At 43.4% G+C, this 27,868-nt stretch overlaps 4 protein-coding genes across 4 annotated transcripts; 2 read left to right on the top strand and 2 right to left on the bottom strand.

Annotated features, from left to right (window-relative positions):
• Window positions 1-201: 201 nt before the first annotated feature.
• On the bottom strand, window positions 202-6,862 carry LOC108034303 (diacylglycerol O-acyltransferase 1). Its single transcript, XM_017109174.3, has 8 exons — window positions 6,338-6,862; window positions 6,185-6,276; window positions 6,071-6,123; window positions 1,571-1,679; window positions 1,369-1,512; window positions 1,001-1,311; window positions 667-939; window positions 202-605 (listed from the first exon to the last, which is right to left on the bottom strand). Exons 1-8 carry the CDS (start codon window positions 6,832-6,834, stop codon window positions 372-374), a joined length of 1,713 nt encoding a protein of 570 aa, XP_016964663.1. The 5' UTR covers window positions 6,835-6,862; the 3' UTR covers window positions 202-371.
• On the top strand, window positions 1,804-5,854 carry LOC108034321 (exportin-2). The gene is made up of 7 exons (XM_017109196.3): window positions 1,804-2,026; window positions 2,536-3,395; window positions 3,456-3,939; window positions 3,998-4,300; window positions 4,362-4,518; window positions 4,575-4,875; window positions 4,946-5,854. The coding sequence occupies exons 1-7, from the start codon at window positions 1,942-1,944 to the stop codon at window positions 5,675-5,677; spliced, it is 2,922 nt and encodes a 973-aa protein (XP_016964685.1). The 5' UTR covers window positions 1,804-1,941; the 3' UTR covers window positions 5,678-5,854.
• On the top strand, window positions 5,888-27,175 carry LOC108034312 (trans-1,2-dihydrobenzene-1,2-diol dehydrogenase). Its single transcript, XM_017109185.3, has 5 exons — window positions 5,888-6,058; window positions 25,372-25,779; window positions 25,974-26,253; window positions 26,317-26,563; window positions 26,620-27,175. The coding sequence occupies exons 1-5, from the start codon at window positions 5,995-5,997 to the stop codon at window positions 27,055-27,057; spliced, it is 1,437 nt and encodes a 478-aa protein (XP_016964674.3). The 5' UTR covers window positions 5,888-5,994; the 3' UTR covers window positions 27,058-27,175.
• On the bottom strand, window positions 10,968-20,589 carry LOC108034282 (mucin-5AC). Its single transcript, XM_017109144.3, has 3 exons — window positions 20,125-20,589; window positions 15,955-16,225; window positions 10,968-13,576 (listed from the first exon to the last, which is right to left on the bottom strand). The coding sequence occupies exons 2-3, from the start codon at window positions 16,166-16,168 to the stop codon at window positions 11,274-11,276; spliced, it is 2,517 nt and encodes an 838-aa protein (XP_016964633.1). The 5' UTR covers window positions 16,169-16,225; window positions 20,125-20,589; the 3' UTR covers window positions 10,968-11,273.
• Window positions 27,176-27,868: the final 693 nt, after the last annotated feature.

Here is a 27,868-nt window from a genome sequence, read left to right as displayed (position 1 = left end):
TTTGATCGATATTTTTGCCTGGGCTCCAGTAGGACCGTATTGTGGCAACCAATCATCGATAGTTGCGGGTTCAGTGGTGGAACTATCGTTTGCCCAACTTTACTTATCGATGTTTGCTTATTCAAATATTTTTTATTTATGCCCAAATTAAAAGCCGCCCTTTATGAGTTTAAAAGGTGTTTTATTTACATGACACTTAAATTCAAATGCATTCCATAACAATCTATTTGTGTTCATCAGTACTACATGCATGTGCAAAAGTCATACAAAATCAGCTTTGTATTGTGGCAACCACAAGTTTGCTCCTCAACTTGCATTCTGGCTTATAATTTACAAAAAGTACGCGGACCCGATCAGTGCAGATGATTAGTCTAGCTGCCGTAGTCGGTGCCGTTGAGTGAGTGCTTAAAATGCTGAACCACGTAGTCGTGGTAGTAGCACATTATGCACAGAGGCTGGCCGAGAATTATGGAAGCCCACACGATGATGTTGCCCATGCGGGGACCCAGTTTCTTCTCAATGGACTTGGAAATGGCCGAGAGGGGAATCTGGCCCATCATGCCCATGAAGGCCCAGATCTTGTAGGTTTGCAGAGGAACGGAAACCTGAAGGTATACAAATAAATAACTTAAAATATGTAGGAACAGATTATATCATTTATGTTACCAAATATTCGTGGAAGAAGGCACTGAACAGGAAGACAATGGTGGAGGCCTGTCTTGAGGAGTAGCCCATTTGGACCACTGGGATGTAAAGGTGACGGACGCACCACCTGTGAACTGGCATGTTCCAGGTCCTCCAAAAAGTATCAATGTTATTGGCATTCCACCAATCACAGTAGAAGTTGCGGTCCGCAAAGTTCAAGAGCTCTCCCACCGCATTCAGGAAGGAGTGGAACATGAGGTAGAAGAAACACAGCCAGCACAAGTGATTGGGTAACTACAAGGACCAGAAAAATGTTGCTAAAATTTTTAAAATTATAAAATCTACTTATACCAACCGCCAGTTTAAGGAGTCGCTCGGTGGCCAAAGCCACGTCCATGTTGGAGAACGGAATCAAAGAGTTCCGAACCGAGGGAATGATCCACTGCTGGAACAAGGCCATCACCACATTCACTCCAATCACCACCTCCAACAAACGCTTGAGCAAAAAGCGTTTGCGCACGCGCGACGTTCGAGGGAAGTTCAACTCGTAGCAGAGAGTGGGGGCACAAAGGAAGTACAGGAGATCCCTGTAGGTGAGATTGTCCGGATATTGCACCAACTTGGAAATGTCTTCATCTTCTTCACCGCCATCCAAAAACCCATTTTCTAAATGATATAAAGAAAAATATTAAAAAGTATTAGGGTTGGGATCTCTAAACTTACTCAGTTCCGCCAAGGTAATGCTGGGTCGACGTTCTCGGGGATTCTTTTGGTAGTAGGTCTGTCGGCACCACATATTCGTCTGCACATAGGACCAGAGTTTCAGGAACAACACAGAGTAAAAGAAACAAACAGTTGAGGCACCCACTGTAAAGTTTAGAAAGTTATAAATGTTTTCTTTTGTAGCTGGCTTCTTTTCTCTTACTCAAACTGAAGGCATGTCCCTTAAGGTGGATGGTAACCACGGGCAGGCAGACCATCACCACAATGTTAACGATCTGTATGAAGATGCCCAGGCTCTCGGCAATAATTTCCTGCAAAATGGGCAACAAATAAATTAATATTTAAAAACTAAATCAAATTAGCTAAACTATCGATAACACGTAACGGTAATTTCTCCCATCACCAAGCCGCAACTCGCACCACCGATAGCTGCAAGTTCCATCGCCAGATCCGCGAGCATTGTGTGCGAAAAGCCATTTGCGATTTCATTTCATGTTGCAAAAGTGCGGAGGAAGAGCCCCCAGTGACATTACAAAAAGCGAATAAGTTCCTCGAAAAGACAACAGACTCGAAATGGAAGTGACAGAGGCGAACTTGCAGCTGCTGGCCGGTTATTTGCAGCAGACGCTGAGCGCCGATCCAAATGTCCGCCGGCCGGGTGAGTGTGTGTGTGGCAATGCGTGTGCACACGGACGGCACGCACACAGTTGCTCATGCGTGTTGTGTGCGTGCGCGGGAAATGGTTTTGGCGACGCTTGGGAAAAATACGGTTTAAAAAACCCATTGGATGGTTCAACATGCTTTCCAGGCCCTTGGAAGATTATGGAATAGATACTCTCTAAACTATGTAGAACAGATTTCAAATCTTGATAAAGCTATTTCCTAGAGCTCCATTTCAAAGCACACCCCTTTGTTCTGTAGCTTTAGTTCAAGACCCCTATAAAATCGAAAGTCCTTATCTTTATGGAATAGGAATGTATAACCCACATAGAACACGTTTCCTCCTTTTTAAGGAGACTTTTGAATATTTTATAAATATGTTATTCTTATCCAATTATCTATGATATAAAACCTTTCGATATGTCCCAAAAATGCTATTAATAACCATTTATAATCATAAAACTTCCTTTCTAACAAGCTCTCCTCTATTTTCATCCATTTTCCCAGCCGAAAAACTCCTGGAGTCCACGGAGCTGCAGCAGAATTACCCCATTCTACTGCTCAACTTGATAGACAAAGCCCAAATGGACATGACCACGCGGGTGGCTGGCGCCATCGCCTTCAAGAACTATGTTAAGCGGAATTGGGCTGCCCACCTGGACACCGACGGTCCGGATCGCATCCACGAGAGCGATAGGAACACAATCAAGACGCTGATCGTAACGCTGATGCTCCACTCGCCGGTGGCTTTGCAAAAGCAACTGAGCGACGCCGTCAGTATCATTGGCAAGCATGATTTTCCGAAAAAATGGCCACAGCTCATCGACGAGATGGTGGAGAGATTCGCCTCGGGCGATTTCAATGTCATCAACGGCGTTTTGCAAACCGCTCACTCGCTGTTCAAGCGCTATCGCTATGAGTTCAAGTCGCAGGCTCTGTGGGAGGAGATCAAATTTGTGCTCGATCGAATGGCCAAGCCGTTGACAGACCTGCTACAGGCCACCATGCAGCTGACCAAGGTGCACGAGAACAATGCCGAGGCTCTGAAGGTCATCTACGGCTCTCTGGTGCTGGTGAACAAGGTGTTCTTCTCGCTGAACTCCCAGGATTTGCCCGAGTTCTTCGAGGACAACATGAACACATGGATGGGGGCGTTTATCCAGCAGCTGGCCGTGGATGTGCCATCGCTGCGGACTGGCGATGATGAGGATGCGGGCGTTTTGGAGCATCTGCGCACGCAGGTCTGCGAGAACATTTGCCTGTATGCCAAGAAGTACGACGAGGAGTTCAAGCCTTTCATGGAGCAATTCGTGACGGCAGTCTGGGAGCTGCTGGTCAAGACCAGCCTGCAAACCAAGTACGATGCGGTAAGTGATAGAAAACTTTTACATTTTTCACGAATTCATTTTATATTATTCCCTCCCTAGTTGGTCTCCCATGCCCTGCAATTCCTCTCCGTGGTGGCTGAGCGGCAGCACTATCAGAGCATCTTCGAGAATCCAGAGATTCTGGCACAGATCTGCGATAAAGTGGTCATTCCCAATCTGGACATTCGTCCCTCGGATGAAGAAATTTTCGAAGACAGTCCAGAGGAGTATATCCGCCGGGACATTGAAGGTTCTGACATTGATACGCGACGTCGAGCGGCCTGCGATCTGGTCAAGACTCTATCCATTAACTTTGAGCAAAAGATCTTTGGCATCTTTGGCCAGTATCTGGAGATATTGTTGACCAAGTACAAGGAGAACCCGGCTGCCAATTGGAGGTCAAAGGATACAGCTATTTATCTAGTCACTTCATGGGCGTCTCGAGGTGGAACCCAGAAGCATGGCATTACCCAGACCTCGGAGTTGGTGCCACTGCCGGAATTCTGTGCCCAGCAGATTATTCCAGAACTGGAGCGACCCAACAGTAAGTGAACTATTTACAGTTGTATATTCATCAATATAACATAACTCTCTTCTTGCAGTCAACGAAATACCCGTTCTTAAGGCAGCTGCCATTAAGTACGTAATGGTATTCCGCAGCATTTTGGGTCCCCAGGTCCTGACCAACTGTCTGCCGCAGCTCATTAGACATCTTCCCGCCGAAAGTCCAGTGGTACACAGCTATGCTGCCTGTTCCGTGGAGAAGATCCTCACCATGAAAGATGCTAGCAACGCGGTTGTGTTCGGTCCCCAAGTTCTTGGTCCTCATGCAACTCAGCTCATCAGTGGATTGTTCGCCACGCTCTCATTGCCGGGTTCCGGCGAGAATGAGTATGTAATGAAAGGTGAGTTTCAGGGGCGAACTGGTCAGTTCGGTTTTGTTTAATAAAGTTTATTTTATTTTAGCTATCATGAGAAGCTTTGCGGTTTTGCAATCGGCTTCAATGCCTTTCATGGGCGTGGCCCTTCCTCGGCTCACCGAGATTCTCACCCAAGTGGCAAAGAATCCTTCGCGTCCGCACTTTAATCACTATCTCTTCGAAACGCTGGCTCTATCCATCAAGTAAGTAATGTGACTTTCTAGGTTAAAGAAGTGTTAATAAAACTATTTCTCCCCAGGATTGTCTGCCAGGCGGATGCCTCAGCTGTGAGCTCCTTTGAGGAGGCCTTGTTCCCCGTTTTCCAAGGCATTCTACAGCAGGATATTGTCGAATTTATGCCCTACGTCTTCCAAATGCTCTCTGTGCTGCTGGAAGTTCGGGAGGGCTCTGGTTCTATACCTGAACCATATTGGGCCTTGTTCCCTTGCCTGTTGTCGCCAGCTTTGTGGGACCGCACGGGCAATGTCACACCCTTGATTCGGCTTATATCAGCTTTCATCAAGCAGGGTTCAGCTCAGATTCAAGCCATGGGTAAATTGGTAAGTTAGCTTATAGAGGGACATCACAGAAGTAATTTTACTAATTCCCTTTTTATCTACTTCATTACAGAATGGAATCCTTGGGATCTTCCAAAAGATGATTGCCTCCAAGGCCAACGACCACGAAGGCTTCTATCTGCTGCAAAATCTCCTTTCCTACTATCCAGCCGCTGAAATCCAGCCCACTCTCCGTCAGATCTTTGGCCTGCTCTTCCAGCGATTGTCTCTGTCGAAGACGCCCAAGTATTTGAGCGGCATCATCGTCTTCTTCAGCTTCTATGTGATCAAGTACAGTGGCGCTCAGCTGGCTCAGTTGATAGATGAGATACAGCCCAACATGTTTGGCATGCTGCTGGATCGCGTGCTCATCACAGAGATGGGAAAGGTTCCCAAGGAACAGGATCGCAAAATGGTGGCTGTGGGTGTCACGAAACTGCTCACTGAAACGCCGGAGATGTTACAGCCCCAGTACGCTGCTTTCTGGCCACGACTGCTGCACTCTCTAATCGATCTTTTCGAGCGACCACCCGAGAAACTGAAGGGTCTCGAAATAGGAGAGTCTGCTGGAGTGGCCGAGGATCCCGATGCGGGCTATCAGGTGGCCTTTGCCCAACTCACTCACGCCCAGCCCAACCAGCCGGATCACCTGGCCGAGATCGCAGATGCCCGCCAGTTCCTGGCCACCTCGCTCTCCAAGTTCGCGCAGTCAAACCAGCTGTCAACTTTGCTGGCACCCCTCGAACCGGAGTACAAGCAGGTGCTGCAGAAATATTGTGATCAGGCTGGTGTACGCATTGCCTAAAGGAATCGAATGACTAGGGCTCATTTATCGCAATCAAACCTCGCCATACATTCGCAACTCTTATCTATATACACGCACTTGATCACCCATTGCATGCCCGGTTTATTGTCATTAAAAATTGTATCTATTATATGTAAATGTAAGTTTTGTAAACAATAAAAAGTTATGTTTTTTAAAGTTAATGTTTTCAATTAGGAATACACTTTGCTCTTAAAGGAGCAAATCGTTTTTTGTCAAACACTTTTGTACTGTCCAAAATTGTTCTTATTTTAGCAAACATTCGATTTTTTAAAATTTATCATATACATAGATAAACCATGTTCAAGCTAATCATGTGTCTAAAGTCGCGATCGAACAAATTAGGCGTGAGGTGCTATCAAAGTGAGTACTTACCATGGCAAGACCCTTCTCCACCGCCAGACAGAGGGAAATGTGAACCAGGGAGTCTGGAAAAGAGGTAGTTTAAGGGTTAATAATAAGATGGTTATTTGGGATGTAAGAACTTACAAATGCTGAGGATGAGGGCATTGTGACCCTCGCCTTCATTGTGACCGCTTATGAAGAAGAACCAGTCCAGGGGATTGATGCGAATGCCATACCTAAACGTTGAAGAATAATATGTTACCATGGGTTTCTGGTTTAGTTATCTCTAACATTTACTTGAGCAGGTTCTCCAGGCCCAAGCGCAGACCTCCAATGCACAGCAGCAGAAATCCCCAGTTGACCAGCCCTGTAAAGTTGGTAAAGCCAGAGCTCCAGGAGAACAGGGAGTCCCTGGGTCGATGGATGGGTCTGCCGGGCTGGGCCCTCCGCTGCTTCTCCTCCTTGTTGGAAATCTCCTCCGCACGGGTGACACTCTGCGTTCTCCTATACCTCAGCTTCTTCTCAGATCCAGTCGTGCCATTCCCATTCCCATTCCCGTTCCCGTTCTCATCCTTATCCAAGACCTTGCGGTACTGCCGCAGGTCGATGGGATTGCCATGCTGATCGAATAGGTTCTGGGTTGACTTGCGGTTCCGCAGACTGCTCAGATTGTGTTCTGTGGCCGAGGCCGATCTCCTCAAGCGCTTCATGATGCCCACCCCAGCGGATCCGCCATTCCTGGTGGGTTCTGTTCTCCCCGGCCCCTTCTCCTGGGGGTCTTTGTTGGTGGTCATGATGGTTTGACAGTTGTGTTGTGCCCCTCTAGAAGGAAATTTGTATTTATGATGATTGCTTTTTGTTATCGCGAATTCCTTTGCTATTTAAAGCGGAAAACGAAGATAAGATTTGTTTTGGTATCTCCCCCATAAAAAGTTCAAGTACTTTTATTTTGACACATCAGTATCTCAGATTGGAACCATCAGTTATGGCTCTACTGGAGTTGGTAATCCATTGATCAAATACGCAACCCTGATAAGAAGTAATGGGGGTAATTAAGTAGTATGAAATCTTAATCAAATAATTTCCTGGTTTGTTCTGATACTTATGCTGAAGCTGCCCATAAATAATTCCCAAATATAGAACACGTCTTATATAGTTATAATCTACTCCAAAAATAAATGGGTCCAGACGCACCCAGAAGCCATTTACGCAGTTATTGCGGTCAAAGTTCATCTGGCGCCGCGATTGCTGATTAAGTAATCAGATACCGATTTGCATAGACACTGAACCCGCAAATGATAGTGCGGTTAAGTAGTCTGGTCTACAACAGCTTCTCACTTCTAGTATCGTGCAAAACCAGTTGCAAAGTGCTTACGATCGTACTTGCCATTAGCTAACCGAGTCAAGATCGCATGTCAACTAGATGATCTTCAAATGCTAGGGCACTAGCAGCATTAAGCCCCAATGAATTCGTTTCTGGAACCCAAGAGTACCTATAGTAAACTGTATCTGTGGGTTCTGTTTTAGCGGTATTTGAGATTAACGCACTCACGTAACTTGTTTATGTCAAACAACGATTAGGAAACTGTTGTTGCAGCAATTGTTTAATATTTTTAAATCAGTATAATAGATGCAAACCGCTTCTGTGACGAAATTTGAGGGTTATCTGTGCAAAGGAATGCTTGAGTAACAACATCAACGTCACTGTATGGAGGCAACAATTTTACTTAGTAGTTTTATTTGAGTAGTTCTTGATACCTTGTTTATTTGACATCAAAGGTTGATTGCTATCGCTGCTTATCGTCTGTGCATTAAAAATCAATTTGAAGCGAGTGTACAGTGGGTTGGAGTACTGGTCTCTCAAATACGAAAGGGAAATTAAGAAGGAATTGTTCTTGATTTACTTTGGTACCTATGTTCCTATGCCAACAAAAACTAACTTTTACATAATTATTCAGTGCGTTGAACTGATCTGAGTGCAAGAAATATATATAGTTAATGAAGTGCAGAACGATTTAAGTCGAGTCACCGTGACGCAACTTCATTCAGAACTCGAAGTCGAAGCTCGCCATGGCTCATCAACTGCATGATGAGTAATCATCAGGCTTGAGGGACCAAAGCAGTGCGAGCTGTAGATACCCTCAGTATCTCTGGGATGCCTTACATGCATATAAGAAACCACACAATGGAGGTCAAATAAAATGATCATTGTAGGGTTTACAAAGAGTTGATATCACAAAAAATACGTTTATCATTGTGATTTTGTTACCTTAACAAAAGTTTGATAGTCACAAAAATATTGTAATATTATGAGGATATCATAGTAGGGTTAATTATGATTATTGTTGGGTGATACTCACAATATATGAATATAATAAATATATGGAGAACAATGCTATTACCTTGCCCGCTATTGTTCAAATGGATATGTGAGCAAAGATGTAACTAGTACATATGTTCATATGTCACCCGCATGTGGTAAGGAGAACCGAACCTGAATTGAATGTCCGCTGCGGTTGACGATTAGTTTGTTGAACTTTCGGTTTATATTTAAACAGTTTAAGGTGGGGGCGTTGCAGCGGTAACCGCAGCACTTATCTGTCCTCTGCAGATATCAATGGATCCCGGGTGGGTTCGTCCGTCCAGGGCTCACTGTTCGTTCGACGCACTCCCGTTGTAAGACACTTAAAAGCCTATGCCCCAGGGCGACCTTAGCATCTTGGAAATATTCCAGACACTTCGAGTCGCAGCCTACTTGGCTCGATAATTACTGCCGGAACCGGTTGCCGCCTTATAAGGAGGAACTTCTCATAGCGGCGATAAAGTAGGTCAGTAACTCAAGCGAATCCGTCAACTTGACTGCCGAGCGTCTCCCAACCGACCAGCGATTGATAAAGGTTATCAATGCTGTGGCTCACAAACCCGGTGATTGCATAAGCCCCGCGTTATCATGTTGCCAGGGTAGACATGTCTGGCTGGGCCACCCTAATCTCACGCTTCTTGCCCCTTACAATGTAAGCGGATGCAGACGCCCTACAGTCGAGATTCTATAAGAAGATCTAAATGGGTCTTCTAAAATTAGTCTCCTATTCGGTCATTAAATGTTCCAGGTTGTTGCTTAAAGTTATTAATCTTAAAAAAATATGTGTGATCCCTGGGGAATTGAAATATTTTACTCTTGGGTACTAAGAATACTAAGGAATATCGTAAGGTAATGAGTAATTAGTCCCTATCTTATTCACACTATTGTAACTCATATAAATGAAAAGAAATTTTAGTAAAATAATATGATATACCCCTTTTTATAAAAATAATTATATAATTTTTAAATTAATTTCCCCTTCAAGATTACAGGTTAACCTTAGGCAATCTCTACTGTAGCGCAAATATCGAGAGGAAAAGACACGAAAATTTGCCGGCTACTCTCTAATCAGAACGAAACAAATGTTCTTATCAGCCTGACACTTGGCGTGCCACTGATAATTTCTAATTGGAATGGAATTTGTTTTTCCAACCAGACGCTCTCTCTCTCTCCCTTGTTGGGTCGCGATTTATCTCCGATCAGAAGTTGTCTCTGTTTGGGTTTTGGGCCCTAACCGGTTTTTTGGCATAGAAGTTTGTTTGGTTTTTGGTTTGCTTTTCACTGTTTGGCTTTTTCTGTTTGACGTCGACGACGCCACATTTCGGAAATATGTTTTAGAGTTTTTTCAGGCCGCGACGCAATGCCCGGATCAAGGTTATATGGCCATCGGGCAAATATATGCACAGGCATTCACACAATTTAGCTATGCGGGCATTATCACCGCTCATTCAGTTCGAGGGAAGGCGGAGATAGTTTCACTAATTTATGATGGCCATGTAGTATGCATACTCCATTCGATTGTATATGATTTGTTGTTATTTTTATTTTTATCAGCCCGGCTGCTGTTATCATAAAAATTAAACCGCCTTAATGGCTTTTAAGTCACAAAATCACTTCGCACGTGTTTATTTTTGTATTCTTGGTGGCCAGCAGAACACACTTCTGATTGGAGCAACTGCATTCGCGAGTCTTCTTCTTCTCATCCGCTCAAGTTCATTACTCCTCACTCACCAACTCCAAACAAAAGCGAGAGCTGAGAGAGCGAAGATCGCTTGGAAGGCGTAAACAAAAACTCGCACACTTCATCTATTGTTGTTGGTTTTCTGTTAATAATATAGTATTTTTGTTGCGAACTTAACACACCTTGCGCACACAATTTAATCCAATTTATTGCCTCGCACTGGAAGCGCTTTCTTTTACCGTAAACCGCACTCTTCGACGGCGAATTCTCAACTGGCGCTTGGAAAATCCAATTGGAAATAAACAAAGCGAGGCGATAGGTCGGACATCAGTGGTGGCGGAGATTTGGCGGGAAGTAGAGGGTTTTGGCGGGAAAACGTAGATAAAAAACACAATTGGCCAGATTTTAAATTTATAATATTTAGCTATTTTAAATGCTTTAATTTGAATGCTTCTAAATTATTGTAAGTAGCACATTTTCATCGCCAAAATTATGTCAGCACTGTCAAAAACAAGTTTGTGTTATCGCTATCGAGAAACAAACGATCGATATTTACTGGAAAGCTTGCAGATTGGCGGTTAGTTTGAATCATTAAAATTGATCGTATTAAGATATGTAAATATATTTTGAAAACAAAATAACCAAACACATTCCTTAAAACTTTAAAGATATAATTTTCATATAATTCATGGCATTTTTTAAGCTGTTTATTGGTAAAAATAAATTAAAATAAAATAATACAAATCTGTAAACAAAACAACAATAAACTTATTCAATTTTTTGAACTAGATACTTACTTCTTTATTTGTGTTTGGTAAAAAAATAACAAACTAATGTAGAAGATTGGTTTCTCCAACACTAGGTGGCGCGTTTAAGCGATCTCCTTCATAGATGGCGCCAGAGACTTTCTTTTGATTTTCGTATTTACTTTTCGTTTATTGCATTTTGCAACTTTATTTTAACAACTACAAAACATAAGTGAAATGTTCCACAATTTAATGCTTAATTACACAACGAAATTGTATGGTATGGAGTGCAGTCACATTGTGACGCCAGCAGGCCTAAGAACTAACAACAAATAAATACAGATTCAATTAAAGCTGACTTATGTACAAGAACGTATTAGGCGTGAGAAAAGTTTCTGATAGATTTGGTATAGAGCGCAGTTTAAGAAAAATGCTTATCTTGGGCTAGTGCTGCTGTCGCCTCTCGTCGAGCTCGTCCCCGTCCAGACCCTCGATGAGGTCCTCCAAATCGTCGTCCCCATCGTCGACATCGTCCACAAATTGATCGATTCGCTTGAGTAAATTGTGCGATTCGTCTGCCTCCTCCTCGTCGTTCTCCTGATCCTCTAGTTGACCATCGGTGGTCTGATCATCCTCCTCCAGCTCCTCCTCCTCCTCATCATCATTGTACTCCAAAGTATCGCTGGTGGTGACCCCGTCTTTAATCCGTGACTCTGGCAATTGATCATAGTCAAAGACCTGACGCGTTGCTCGAGGTGGTGTCTCGGTGGAAATCGCTGACCCTAGATCTCCGCCGGCTTCATCATCCTCGAGCAGGCTGTCTATGGAGCCCGCCTGGCTGGAAATCCTCGGTTCCGGTTGTTGGGGCATCAACTTGGTGCTAACTGGCTTCAGCACGGTGCTGCTGGTGGAGCTAGCTACCAAAGGTGACCCCGTCGATGAGGCGATCTCATGGGCATCGGCAAACATGTTGTCCAGTAGACTCAGCAGATCATTAACGCCACTGGGAGGTTCTGGACTTGGTTGTTTTGGCACTAACGGGGTGGTACTACTCAAGGGAACTTTGGTTGTTGTTGCCTTAGTGGTTTTCATGGTGGTGGTTGTAGTTATCTTGGGGGTGGTGGTACTGCTAACCGGAGCTTTAGTAGTGCTGTAGACAGGCGCCTTTTGAGGAGCTCTGGTGGTTGTAGTGGGTTTCCGCGTCGTCGTAGTCGTAGTCGTCGTAGTCGTCGTCATCGGCGTGGTTTTGGTGTGCAAATGCTTAACCTGATAGGACTCCACTGTGCCCCGCTTCTCGTTGGGATCGGCTATCCTAACCACAGGCTCCCGCTTCGAGATTACCGGCACTATCTTGGGACTGTGTGGATCCAATTCGTTTTGGCCATAGGTCTTGACCTTGGAGTGCCCCTCGATGATGAGGTACATGGGTCCCAACAGGGCCTTCGGCGGTTGCTTGTAGTGGGAGAAGAGCGAATCGGTGGTGGGTTCACTCGGAGCAGGTGCCACTGTGGGTCTCTGGGCCAGATTGCTCGTCTGGGGGATGAGCAGGCGGTTACTCGTGGTCGTTGTGCTGGTTCGCTGATAGATGGGCGTGGTGGTGGAAGGAGTGGTTCCCACGGTGGTGGTTGTGCTGGTCACCAACATGGGTCTGAAGCCGGGGTTACTCGTTTGGGGAGTGGGTGTGATGTAGATCTCGGGCTGCATCTCCTGTCTGGTGGCCACCGTGGGCACTGCAATGGTGGGTGGACCGGGAACAAAGGTGACCGGTGCATAGGAAAACGGTGGTCGGGTGGAACTGATGCCCATTCCCATGGCTGGCAGTGGGTGTTGCGGCTTGCTGGTGCCCATCAGGTACTTGGTGGCCGGCATTGTGGGCTTAACCTTGGGCTTGGAAGAAACCACCACCTCTTTCTGGAGCAGCTCATGCAGCCAGGGTTTTCGTAGTCCCGATTTGGAGCCACTTTGATGGCCTGGCAGGGAGTTGGGCGAGTAGCTCATGGACTGTTGGTAATGGGGCCTCGAGAAGCTGTAGGTGTGCATGGACTCCTGGAGATGGGGATCCGAGTAGCTGAGGCGATGTGGCGGCATACTGGTCATCCAGGGTGTGGAGGATGACAGGGAGGTGTGGTGACTCATTGGTTGGTGGTAGATCACCGAGGAAGTCATCGACGACTTGGGCGTCGGTGAACTCATGTGGTTGAGGCTCATGTAGGAGGTGGGTGCTCCGGTGGCCATCATACTGTGTCTGTACTCCAGGTGGGGAACCGACTGGGGGGCCCCACTCGACTTCATCATCATCATGGGCGGAGGCATCAGGTGGGTGGGCGGCATGTGCTGCTGGGCACTGAAATGGGGTGCCATATGTTGGGTTTGTGGGCCATGCTGCTGCTGGGTGGGGGCATAGTAGCTCCTCCGGATGGCGGCATATTTAGCCTGCTGTTGCTGATGCTGCTGTTGACTGTGAGCCAAGCCAACTGGCGGATAGGCATGGGAGTGGGGCACCCTGACCCGTTCACTGGCCACGCCCAGGAGCAGCACCTCGCTCTTGGTCTTGTTGCGCAGGACCTCTGGCGGCAGCTCCTTCTTCCTGGCCTCCGGATTGCTCTGACCCGTGCTGTTGTTCTCCGCCCAGTAGCGCACCCTGTCCAGGGCTGGCGGACTGTAGTCGTAGGTGGGATCCTTCTGCAGGGGATCCCCGTGGCCCAGGGGTCGCCACTCGTTGTTGTTGTTCGGGTCCAGCCGTTGAGCTGTGGAAGAAACGATACCATGTCGGATGATTGAGTGCCGTATCAATTTTCTTTTACATGTGCAACTTTAATTGCCCCCCAAATGGCCGGGGGGCAACTGGGACGGAGAGGAGCTGGGGGATTGGAGATGGGAGCTAGGAGCTGTGTGCCAAGACCACAGCCGAGTCATAACTCGTTAAAGTGTTAACAAATGTTTTTGTCCCGTCACTTGGTCGAGGCTATGCCGGCATCCTGGTTGCTCAAAACGAGAGGTGCTTAAGGATTTGTATTTTAATTGGTTAGGTTCTGTAAAATTGTGCGCAAGAGTTTGTTTTAAAATTATGTCTATCCTTGACCCATTTTTTAGTAAAGCAAAAACAACCATATCATTTTCAGTACGATCATTATTCTAGCTCAATATAAATTCATTTAAATAATACATTAAATTGTATTATTTTTATTAACAAATCCTTTTTTTTAAGCAAAAAACGATTTAATATTTCTATAAAATTTTTTGATTTTAATCTTTAGTACTCAAATCTTTAAGTTTCTTTAAAAAACATATTTCCTGATGTGGTCTTTTTTTATTTATTATTAAGGAACCGTTTAAAATTTTTCTATACGTTTTCTTTTTTTTCTATGCCTAAATGAAGTGATATTTTTAATTAAACCAAGAGTAAAAGCTAAGATCTTTTAGAACTTCCCTCGCGAGTATCCAACTTCAATTGCTTTTGAGCGGTTTTTGCATAAATTGATTTTAATGCCCGCGGACAGTGTGCGAGATTGGGGCTGCAGTCGATTGAACCCGCGGCCTGATCCGCTCGACGGGACGGGATGAGCTCCGTTTAGCTCCCCGCCATGTGGCTCCTAATTAAGCCCAAGTCAGAGGCCAAGCCGCCAGAAGAGCTGTGATCCCCAACGCCCACCTGGCATGGAGCCGACACTCCACTGGGAGGAGGCTCCTCCGCCGCCGCCAGGCGATGATCGGTGGGGGCCACGACCAAGGCAATCAACACGGCAAACAGACAGACAGGCAGACACAAAGTCGCATTGGATACACTGGGATCCAGTCGGATTTTGGCCTGGCTTTGCTTGATTGACTGATCAACGGACGGAGGAAAAATAAATGGCAGAGGCGGCGAAGGCGACCACTGCGAATGCGGAGGCCTGATAAATTATTAGCTAAAACCAGACAAATCGCTTTCCATTTGAGCGGTTGCAAAGGCATGCGGAGCCATAAGCTCCCAGCTCTCAAACTCCCAGGCACCCAGCCGCCCAGCTCCCCGACGTGAGGACATGCACTTGGCTCAAGCGGAAATGGCCACTCATGCATCTTGATCTGCTTCTGGCAATTGGCTTTTAATACGCTTACAAAAGATGATATAGATTCGCAGGTTATGGAGGGGTTTTCCTCAAAGCTAACAATTTTATCAACCTTAAAAAAATACTTTTCTTTTAGTTAATTCATCTGTTATTATCTAAAACAGTTTTTTTATCTCAGGTTTTTTTTTGGTCAAGCTTTTTCTTTGTTTATAAAATGTATTTATCTTATATTCTTCATAAAATATTTTGCATTAAACATTTTCATTAAGTTTTCTAGGTTTCTCAGAAGGCAATAAAAAAAAGCAATAGAATTTGTATAAAATATATAGTATCCAGATCAATAACATGATGATAAACTTAAGTAAAATATAAAATCATAATGTAACTGGACGTTGAATTGTATTCAACAACTTTTGTTGAGTGTTAGATTGTAGGCAAACTTAGTTTAATAATAAATATTTCGCTTACATCAGAATAAAACTTTAACTTATTACTATTTTTTGAAAATAAGTTTAAATTTAAATTTTACAATACTGTTTTACATGTAATTCGATGTGTAGACCTTACAATCTGCACTTCAGAATTTAAGGAATGTTTAAAAATCAAATATAAATATGTTATTATATTGTCAAAAAATGTTGTGACAGAACCTGACTTCCCACCAACATTGTAGGGTATATTCTACGTCGTTTAGCCCTTTCCTCACAATTTCATAATGGGTGGGCGCGCACTGCCTACACTGGCTAGGTGGATCACTTTACCCGGAGCCACTCCAATGCCATCCCATCGAGCACATGCATCTGGATGCCATCTATCCTTGCATAATTGCCTGTGACCACGAAGCAATGTGGCCGGGCGATTTTCACTTTCATTCGCATTAAAATGCCTCGCATGATTGCGTTCAAAATTGTTTGATCTCCTAATGCTGGCCATTAAAATAGTGCCCACTCTCCGCACCCAGGCACCCAATTATGTTGGCGAAACAAAATCAAAGTGCAAATCTTTCATATTTTTTCATTTCGCTGCGGTTGTTGTCTGCCTGTTGGTTGTTTTTCGTTGTTCGGTTGTTCGCTCACCTGTTGTCGCACCGGGCGTTAGACCAGCCCCATCCTGACTGCCATTCGTCTTCGTCTCCAAAGTCTGCGGCTCCGGCTTGGACGCGCTTGTTGATTGAGCCAAGACCTCGATCACATGGCCGGCGGCGGATCCGTGGAGCAGGAGGAGCTGCAGGAGGTGGAGCAGGCCAAGCATCGTAACCAAATCGCGGCTCTTGTGGCGTTCACCAATCATCTTGTGGTTCGTTGATCGTCCGTCCCGGGGGTTTTTCCTTCTTGTCTCTCGTCTTATCTGGAATTTTCGTTAAATTGTTCAGTTTCGGTTATGACTCGCTGATGATTTAATAGCCAACATCGATTGTGTCCGCCGAACTTAATCTGTGCAATTTCCCAGCCACCGCAATGGATTCTTAACTATTGGATAACGTGTAGCGGACGCGAATGAGGAAGTTTTCGGCCGCCGTGTTGCATTCGGCTCACTTAACAGGTTGTTATCCAGATTGGCGGCCAGTTAATTTGGAGCCGCTTTGCAGTTCAGGTAGCCTTTTAGCTGTGATCATAAAACCATAAAATGGAATGCCAGTTTAATACACAACTCAAGAGTAAAGAAAATTAACCTTTCACTTAGCTCGGTTTATTAATGAAAAGGTATTAAGTTGCAAATTGATTTAACAAATCGGATTTTGACAAGGCTGGTTGGGGGTATAAGAATGGGAAGGATATGTGAAGCGATCAGATAGCGGGGACTTTCATTAAAAAACACCAGGCTTGAGTGGGGAAAAATTTCCTGAAACAAAAGACTTAAGACACGAACTTGACAAAATCATTGGCACTTCGGAGGTAGTATAAATATTTTTAATAAGGAATAGAAAAGGGGTAGCAACTAATAAATCTAATACTAAAGAATAAATTTAAGAGTATAAATAACTAAAAGTTTTATACTAATTAAATTAACATTTAAGACTTTAAAAATAAAGATGCTTTCGATTATTTGAGAAGTAATTAAAACATTTATTAAAGAGGTTATTAAAGTTTCCTTTTAAGAAACAAAAGACTTAGGCGACAAACTTGAAAATTTTTAGGATTAGATTAGTAAATATTATTAGAGATTAAAAAGTTAGCAATTTTTAATAACTTATCTAGTGAAAGAACAGACAAGCAAAGGACTTTGACCTTTGGAGGTTAAGCAACAGATTTTCGTATAGTTTTCTTTCCCATCATTAAATAAGTCTCGGCCTGATAAAAGAGTCTCCTCCTGGGCAGCGACAACTTCACGGATCGCAGAGATTGATTCGATTATTTCATAATTTATGGCATTATGCGGCAGAGGGCAGACAGGCGACGTGACTGACCGACCAGAAGACTTCCCGGGGCTCTTCTCTTTTGGCTTTCTTTCTTCTGCACTCCGGAGTTTCCTCCCGAAGATGTGTCCCAAGGGCCTCTTATCATCATCTCCCTCCCCAGTTGCATGTCATCTGTGTCTCTTTTTTTGGTGTTTTGCGAATATTTTTTGATATTTTCGGCCTGCGCTGGCCGGGCACTTCGTTCCCATCGAAAGTGAAACTTGTGCTTTTTGATCATAAAAGAAAATTTGCATTTATTTCGCAGCAGCTCCACGGGTTTCTTGTTGTTGCCGGCGTGCTTGCAACGCGCTCGGCGGCAATCGTAAAAATTAACTTGATTACTACACGCATAAATAAAGCCATTAAATGGCAAACATCTTGCTATGGCGCCAATTAAAATCAAATAAAATTCGCCGACGGCCAAGAAAAGTGGGATGGGTTATAGGATGATGGCCTTGCAATTGAATATAATTTGGTTCGGTCGACTTTTCGGACAAGCCACAAACATTTTCCCCGTATTGCCACTAATGATGCACATCATTTTTCCACCAATTTTCCACTGTTTCCTACCGCGTTTCCTCCATCAAAATTATTCCACTTTTATGAGGTAGGCCTAACTCGTTTGCTAACGCTCTCGTTTCGCGTGAGTTATTTAATTGTCTTTATTGTCTTACATCGCATTTGCATAATGCGTTTAATTACGCATCATTTCTGTGTTATTTCATTTTATTGGCTTTACATGACAAGTGAAACGTGTTGGAGCTAAGTAACGCAAATTAACGCCTTTTTACAAGGTAATTGGTTTCGATCATACTTTTTCTGATTCTAAGAAATATTTAACTTTAAAAACTTAATCTTTGCCGAATAGGCTCGTTTAATTAAGAGTTTTTTTATGGTACAAGCAAACCAATTTGCTTAGATGAGGTACACATTTTCCTTATCAAACATATTAAATGCTTTTATTTTTATACCTTTTTAATGGCCGCAACTTAAAGTGGTCTCATAAAGTGACAGCCGTTTTTAGTATTTCCATTTGGCAGGTTTAAGGATTGTCTTAGGCGCCAGATCTTTACACCTGCTGCAATAAAACCAGACCGATTTATTCCCAACTTTCGAGTAATTCACAGGCCTTCGACCCCTTTTTGATGGCCACTGATCGCGGCAACCCACGCCGAATCAAAACCATATGGATGGCCCCCATCATAAATGCATACCAGGCACTTTCGATGTATCTTAAAAGCCGGCATTCAGTCACTCAAAGCTGCCCACAACATCAAACCCAAAAGGCTCCGGAGGAGCTGTAAGATCAAAAAAAAAGTACGAAGAAAAACACTAAGATGCACTCGAAGCGACAGCTGTTAAGTGGACGGCTAAGCCAATGCGTTTTTACTAAAAAAAAGGCGGCTATAAAAAGCCGATGAGCAAGCAAACAGACCAATAAATAGACAAACAACCGAAGCAGAGACCAAATATCCATTCAAGTGCGCGACATTTTTTATGCCAGCAGCAATGGCAACCTGCAACCAGCAACCTGCAACCAGCAACACAAGAAACTGGCGCACTGAGATGCATACCAACATGGCAGCGTATTAGCCAAAGACAAATACTAATTGCAACCAAAGCAACTGCCAACAGAAGCAGCTGCCGCAGCGGCAACATTAGCAGGCAGCAACCTCAGCTGCACCAGCAGCATCGGCAACAGCAGCAACAGCAGCAACATCAGCGCCATCAGCGCCATCAGCAACATCAACAGATGCATCAGCAATGGCAGCCTCGGCTTTTTGTTGCCGGCAGTTAATTTCATTTAAAGAATGTCATCTTCACTTTAAGTGAAAGATAAATGCATCGAGTGGCCCGGGAGTGCCTGCGAAATGAAGTGGCAGCCTGCCCTTTCTCTCTCTTTCATTCTGTACACACGGCGTATGAGTGATGCCTGTTTGTTTGGCTCTAACTCCATACAGCGTCTTAATTCTTTGCGCAAAGAGACGAAAACATTCGATTTCGCTGGCGAAGAAAGGCGGAATTTATGTGCTGCATCCGCAGCCGTGGATTATACCATTGAAAACCGAGAGTTGAGTTGAGTTGATTGATGGAAAATGCGTGAAAACGATCGTGGACAATAGATCGTGACCGAGTGTCGAAAGTGCTAGATCTTTGTTTGATTTAATACGAAAAAAGACTTAAACTTATTTATTGCAAAACGCTCAATTAAAAGGAGTGCATAAAGATGTCGTAAAGGTATAGAAAATATATTGTTGAACCCTTTTTGCTTTAATATTTTTAAAAATTTCCTCTAAACGTTGTTGATTTTCTACAGAAATTTGTATAGTGATTTTCTATGGCTTACAAAACCTCTAGTAAAATACTGTGATTTTAAGACATCTGTAAAGGGTTAACCTTAAAAAATCTTAAACAATTGTAAAACTATCTGAAGTTTTGTAAACATCATCCTCACTGATCAAATCAATATCAATTTGCAATAAACACAAATCGCAATAAATAATCAAACTTGGTTTTCTCTGATCACACGTTTGCTTACAAGGTGTAATACCATTTAAACACACAAAGACTAATCGGATTGCAATCCTAATGCATCAGAGAAAACATAAGTTTATATTTTGAAATAAGGCACAAGAAACACAAAAGAAAATATTGATAAAGTCCTTCCTCATACTTTAAAACATTTGTATGTATTTAGAACTTTTAAATAATGTCTTAAAATCACTTTAATACTATTTTTAGATCCTTTTGGTACTTAATCATCTTTAAAACTTTCTAAGATAATAACTCTACGATTAGTTCCTTCACTTTCACAAGCTTACACAATCTAAGCAGGATCTTACATCACCTTCTTTTTCCGGCCACTGGCTCAGGAACAAATATCTCCGCTATTTCGCGAGCAAATAGCCCTATAATCTGCTGTGTTTTTAATCCTTTCGTGGTAGCGAATGTTTGCCAACTAATTTGCAGTCATTTCCTTGCCGACAATTGTCACAAATCAATAATCAAACACAAAGCCACTCGGCCAGACAGCGGGGCTGGCCAGAAAACACTTCATTTCATTCAGTAAATTTCACTTTTAAGCGACCAGCGCGACCGGGCGATGAAGATAGCAGCTCGTCGAGCTTCTGCCGCCGAAACCGACAGAAACAGACATTCGCACGGCCTCGGGTTTTGGGACAAAAACCAGGGATCTCGATCTTTATGGAGGAGCTTCAGGTTTTCTTCGCCTCGCTTCGATACGATTCGATTCGATTCGGTTCGGTTCGCTTCTCTGCGCGCCGGTGCATCCAGCCAGTGTGCATCCGTTTCAAAACGCGTCCGTTTGTTAACTGATTTCGCGTGGTCTTGGCCAAAACTCAAATCCGAAACTGTTAAAGGCGGCAGCGCCGTCGACGCAGGCAGCGGACAGCGGGCAGCGGTCTTCGGCTGAGATTTTTCAGGTACAACGAACCAGCTGAAAAAAAAAGCGGCAGAGCCTGCACTTGTCTTCGTGGTGTTGCCGCCGTCGCAGCGCTTTTGGCCAACGCTTTTGACCAAGCCAACAGTCGCAGCCACAGCGAATCCATAAACACACGCTCGGCCGGGGCTTCGTCACCAAAGTTGTCGCCTTTTCGCTTTTGTTGCTGCCTGTTTGGCGACGATTGTTGCCGCTGTCCCAAGCCAGACTCACTTTTCACTACCTGCAACATGTTGCTGCCACGGCTGGCTTAGAGTTCTGATGGGTCTGATTTTTTTTCTACATATGCTACGTTAGCTAATAATCCTAGAATAGGCTTTAAAAGCCTGAGTAATGGGCATGTGTTGCAAGTTAGTAGGTCATTTTGCCGCTGTCCCAAGGCAGACTCACTTTTTACTACTTGCAACAGGTTCTGTCTTTCCTAGGGATTTTCAATGTGTAAACAATCATTTACAGGTCCAAACATAATCCAAAATATGAAAGTATTGCAAGTAAATATGTTATGTTGCTGTTGTCCAACCTGCAACATGTTGCTGTCATTGTTGGCCAATTATTATGGTTGGGTTAATCTTTTTTTGTTGGTCAATAATCCTAGAAGGCTTAAAAAGATTTAAGTTGACAAAAAATCTAACAAATTTATAATAATAGGGTGTTAGAAAAGGTTACTCCTTCCGGCTGCCTAGAATATTGCGTTTTGCTCTCCCAAAACTCCGCTTTCGCTTTCGCCTCCACCTGTTGCATAAAAACCGAAAATCTTTTGGCCAAATAAAATTTCTACTGGCGGCCAAGAAATCGTAAAACATGTTAAAAGCTTTGGGCAGCAAAAACAATTGGCAATAGTCATGACATGACTGGCTGTCAATTGGTTTTGCTGTTTCGCCGTTGCTGCTGGGCGTGTGCGTAGTTGAGGCCAAGATGAGAGTGAGCCGACAGACATGCATACAAAAACTCGTCAGCCTGGCATATGTAAAAGAAGCAAAAAATCTATGAAAATAACAACAAGATTATGCCGTCTCTTGGCCACAGAGCCTCCCTTTGTCCCCCTTTTTTCCTCGCCACGTTGAGGGTGTCAATTAAGGCGCAATGTTGCAAAAGCCCCGAACAAGAAACGTAAGGCAAATCAAAAGACTCTGGCAACGAACTTGACGCATGACTTTCACAGCCCAGAATGGCGAAACATGCAAAATATCTAAAGATCTATGGTTACAGAATTTTAAGTGCTGGCAAACATTCCACTTTCTTTTAGGGCAGAAATACATTTTTTCAAATCTGCAGAATAAAGATAAAATAAAGTAATTTCCTGGTTCTTCAATAAGTAAATACTAAATAATATTTGACTGCATGAGTAAATTATTTATATATATATTATATTTATTTTGACAATTTTCAATTTGAAAACTCAATAAATTCTGAGATCAAATAAATCCAATAAATCGCATTAAATAAATCCCGAAAAATAAACCAAATAAAGAGAGATTTCTTTACTTATTAAAAACGATTCCCATTTTATTTATTTCGACCGAAATAAATTTCAAAATAAATACTTAAAAATAAATCACTGCACACTTAATTTGTTACCCATTAAAATCGAATTACATTTTATTTATTTCAACCACTTTTATGCGATGAAATCAACTGAGAGAAGGACCAAATCATCGCAAATCACTGCCCGGTAATTTGTTTTCCCCTGCCTTGCCCCCTTCCCAAAACACCAATTGAGTTTCCTCAGTCAGTTGGTCATTTGGCCGGGACTCGTTAACTAGTTTCTGTGGCCACTCGCAAGGCCATCGCGCCATCTCGAGTGCAGCTTTGGCCAAAACACCCCCGCCAGCGAGTGGGAACCCCCTTAATTAGCGCATGTGTTGCATGCAACCAAAGTTGCATGTGGCCAGGTTGCTGGTTGCTGGTTGCCAGTTGCTAGTGGCCCGTCGCTATCTGGCAGCCCACTCAGCCGTGTAAATTGTATCAATAAATTTATTGATTTCAACTGTTGCCGCTGACTTGTTTAATATTTTGCGACGATTTATGTTGCTGGCATGCAAATTTTAGTATTTATTTGCTTTGTCGGTGCACCAGAGCGGCCAGATGACCACATGCGGCACTGGCTTTAATGAACATGTCGTCTCCGCGGTGTCGTCGCTCTCGGGAAAGAGTCATCAAAAGACACACGCATGGCAAATTTGTGTGCTCCGGCTGTCAGCTCATGTCGCGCACCCCTTGCACAATAATCTCCTCCAGCCATCACACTTTAAATATTAATACTCCAATACAGCAAGGTAAAATATTTTTAAAAATCATTCTTCAGTCTTCTATTTTTTTTTTTTTTTTTGCTATCTAAAAGCTTATACAAAATCTACAAATATCTTTGGAATGTAATTAAACTTCAAGACATATCATCATTTTTGTTCCCCCATTATAAAGATTCAGAAAGATAAATCCTTGGAATTGGGAATATAAATTTAACTTATAAAATAAAAAGGTAAAAGGTTAATTTAGAAGAATCAAAAAAACCAAAAACATCTTAACAATGTAGTAAATATCTTATAGATTAATTTTCCTCGATCAATAAAGATTGAACGGTATTTATTAGTAAGATGCAATTTCCGACTTTCTAATATAATAATATATAATATTTATTTATAATATATTTTTCATGAATTTAAAAAAAGGATTCAAAATAAAAAGAAATCTATACATTTTTTGCCTGTTGGTAAAATCTTTATAAAATCTTATTTGCATCAATTTCTAGCAGTGCACCGATGCGTCCTGGTCAGGCCCATGTAGTTTAATGACAGAAATTAGGCAACCTTTCACTGGCACATAATTTCACCCACCGAGACACTTCCGTCATCGGGCGAGAGTTGGTTTGTTTTCTCATTTTCGAATTTTCGATTTTTGGCTTTCAGCCTTTTTTGGGCCGTCCACAACACCACAGAACACTTTCGTTCATTGGCCAACCGAAAAGGCACCTCGCACATATATAATGTGTGTTTATCGCTTCGCATTTGGGGTTAGGGCAATTTCTACGGCCATCGCCTTGCCACTTGTGCCGCCTGCCATGCATGCAAAATCAGGTGAAAAGCGCTGCCCGCGCCGACGTCGCCCGGTGCATTGCTAATTAGATAAACAAATTTTTGGTTTTTTGTTGGGCTCGGAGAAGCACAGAAGCGGACACTCGCCGCTGGACATTGTTGCACGCACTCGAGTTATTGAAAAGTGAAATACGCCGCGGAAGGTGGCAGCTTTGGGTGCAGAAAAACGAATAGGCAATGCTCTCTTGCTAGAATAAATATGGCAAAGGATCTGGTTAAGTGATCCCATTATTAGCAACGCTTTCATCAGGTTTAAAAATTAATCCAAATAAAATTGAATCTCAAATTGTCAAAATCAAGAACACATTCCTCTTGAAAAACATGATCAAGATTACTTTCCTGCCTCTTTGTAATATCTATTTTCTTTTAAATACAAGCTTGTGAGTACTGCTTCTTTTTTCTTCTTTTGAGGTCTCAATTTCAAGAACGTTTCTTCTCGGATAAATGAAAAATTCGTCTCAAATTAAGAACATTTTATCTTGAAATTTTTGGGCTTTATTCATAAATGTTTCCAAATTCGCTGATATACCTACTTAAACCGTTTAAATTAATGGCAGCCCATCGATTTCTCCCTGCTGATAAAGTGCAGCACCTTGTCAAAGTGCGGCTACCCATTCGGCAGGTACTACAGTGATAAATGCTCCGGCAGTCCCAAGCTTAGTTTCTAAAAAAGAAAGTGAAATTCGAATGCGGACAGAACACAGCGCAAAGTGCGCGGCCCAGGCAGCTCCCAACTTGGCCAACTTGGCCAGGACCAGGCCAATACGACAAAACAAAAAAAAAGATAAACTACATATATATAAATACAAATCAAAGACAAAACCTGACTCTGAGCTGCAGCGAACGGCAGCGAGTCATTCACAAGTTGTGATGCTAAACATATATGTCTAATTATGGAGGAACTGACGCACTAAACAGCGCCACATAATGCGCCCGTCGTCTCGGTTTCGACGTGGATGTGGCCACGGATGGCCCGGAGTCCGGACCGGTTTCCCGGCGGCCAAAACCAACACCACAGGCACAACCAAAACCAACACCCGCAATTTCGCCAGTTCGTGGAAAAGCGCTCGATTGTATGAATGAAATGCGTTTTACGCGACAAAGTTGCCACCGATCGCCAACGGCGGAGGTGCACTCAAAAAAATAAGGGTTAGAAATATATTCCAAAAATATTTTAGGTACATAACCATATTTATTTTAGGATATAAGTTAAAACATTGTAGAAATAGGAAATTTTAAAACTTTGAACAAATAATTTAAACTAGAAATGACCATTTTAGTATACGGAGATATTATTTAATTAGGTCAAAACATCAAAAAATATCAGTAATTTAATAAATTATAATTCGAATGGGCGTTATTTTTAAACTTTGTTTAATATAATTTGCTTTAAATATTTAATAATCTTCTTTTCTCAACTTTGAATCTAGAATTAAATGAAATCTGCCACCTTAAGTATTTAAATATATAACTAAATATTATATATATTACATATTTAAAGTTTTCCCTGTAAAATGCTAGTACTAACCGCTGCGCCCCGCAGATCGCCCATCATCCATATCCAGGTCGGGCGGAGCGAGGAGCAGATGCGGATTCGTTGGCGGCGATATTGGCGACCAAAACATGTGGCGATCCCGCCCCCGGCAGATCCACATCAATCGGTTTCCCCCCTCCTCCAAGCTCGACTGCAGGGCAGCGGCGGGGTCAAAGGCGGTGCAGGGAAAGGGTGAGTGGGCGCTGGACGAGGGGCCGACGCTGCGGTGGGGCATCGCTCCCGTCAGCCTGATGGCGGACGACTTTGCCGCGGCGCTGAGTGTCCTGCCGGAGCAGCATCACCGCATCGTGTCCTGCGTGGCCGCCTACCAGTCGCACGCCCTCGCCTTCGCCGAGCGCCACCAGGTGGAGAACGTGTACACCAGCTTCGAGGATCTGGCCAAGTGCCCGAATGTGGGTGAGCTCCCAAAAATATTGTGTACAAAATAAAAATTGTTGAATATTTTTTTAAGAAATATTTTAACAAAACTTTTTCTCTCTCTGCGAGACTCATATCTTCTCGAAAAACACAATGGGTATCGAGAACATTTCATCTTGAATATGAGAAAATATTTAAATTATAAATTTAACTTAATACTTTCTTAATCACAGATGTAGTGTACATTTCGCCCTTGAATCCCCAACATTCGGAGCTGTGTCACCTAATGCTGAACCACGACAAGCACGTCCTGTGCGAAAAACCGCTGTGCATGACGGAGGAGCAGGTGACCAAGTTGCTGGAGAAGGCACGGACGCGGGGTCTCTTCCTCATGGAGGGCATGTGGCCAAGATGCGTGCCCGCCTATCATTACCTGCGTCACCAGATCCTGCGGAATCGCCTGGGTGAGCTGCAGACTGTCCGTTGCAGTCTGGGCCTGCCCGTCTCACAGGGGTAAGATCTTTTATAGGACACTGGGACAGAAGTATGGCTTATACTACTCCAAATAACCCTCAGGAGACTGGCACTTTACGGCGGAGTCACGAGTGATTTTGGGGTGTACGGAATGCAGCTGGCCCTGTGGGTGTTCCGGGAGGTGCCGCGCTGCCTCAAGGTCAGCGGCCGGGTCAACTCGGAGCACGTGGACGTGGCGGCAGACATCGAACTCTGTTTTACCCGTGGCAAGAGGGCCTTCATCGAGGTCAGTGCGGAAAAGAAGCTGAGCAACCAGGCGATTATACAAGGCAAAAATGGGACCATCAAAGTGAGTTAATATGCAATATTCCAACTGGTTCCTCCTCCAACACCGATCTTCCCCAGATGAACAACTACTGGTGCCCCACGCGACTGATCACCGAGGAGGTGGACTTCGAGTTTCCCCTGCCGGGTGGCGAGCAGATGCCCCCCACCCACTACCACAATCGACTGGGCATGTGCTACGAGGCCGAGGAGGTGAGGAACTGCATCCTGAAGGGCAGCAACGAGAGCGACGACTTCAGCCACAACGAGAGCCTCCTGCTGGCCAATCTAATGGACACCATTCACGCCGAACTGGGAGTCGGGGAATTCGCCAATCGCAGGCAAATTCCCGATCTACAGCGGCAGATCGAGAAGGTCCAGGATATAGTGGAGGATCCCGAGGAACTGGCCAGCGAGACCTGCCGGGTGGTGCAGGATGTGGGCAGCGATGGAAGCCTGGAAACCAAGCAGCAGCAGGAGGAGGCGCCGCCCAGGTCCAAAGTCAGAGATGCCCCCTAGTACTGGAAGATACATATAAGAATAATAACGCAACTGGATTTTAGGATTACAAATGCTTTTAAATAAAATCAGATAGTCAATAGAAAAAATTTGTAAAAAATAAATCAATTTTAAGAATTTTAAATCTTTTATTGCCTAGTTCCTAGAGTTATATACCGATCGATTGGTTACGTGATCATGTTACGTACGTTACTCAAAAAAACTTTTACTAAAAGCTTTCTATTTGGTTTGAGTCAATGCTAAAAAATATAAACAAACATTTTTTTACCAATGAGGTGAATACTTTTGGTCTTGGCCAGCCACCGATTTTGGTGAAATGGTTTTTAAAAATGTTAAATAATTTTATCAAATTTATGCCCCAACCTATAAATTTAAATCAATTAACGATTCAGTTCCACAGAAAAATTAAATAATCCCAATATAAGAAGGGAACAACCACAAATCATTTTCCAAAATATATGTACCCCAACAATTATAATAAAAATATTTGGCAAACTAATCAATTTATAAACTATAAATACCCCATCAATGTTATTACAAATATTGGGGCAACACAAAAATTCAATTCCGCTGAAAAAATAAAAGGTCTCCATATAAGAAGGGAACAACTACAGAACAAACAACTAATTTCGTAAACAAAGCTCGCCACATAAAATAATTTATGCAAAAAAGCAGTCGTAGTTAAAGATCATGAGAGTTGATATATTCATAGAAATTCTCTTTGAGTGAGTATAGGTTTCCACACCAACCTATAAATCAAATGGTTGTTCTAGCTTTGTTAACAGATGTCACTCTTTTAACTTTGAGTGTT

This window comes from Drosophila biarmipes, chromosome 2L (genome assembly GCF_025231255.1).
Source record: "Drosophila biarmipes strain raj3 chromosome 2L, RU_DBia_V1.1, whole genome shotgun sequence".
NCBI classification, from domain to species: domain Eukaryota; kingdom Metazoa; phylum Arthropoda; class Insecta; order Diptera; family Drosophilidae; genus Drosophila; species Drosophila biarmipes.
The sequence above is the reverse complement of the archived record's forward strand: the minus strand, read 5'-3'. Positions and strand labels throughout refer to the sequence as shown.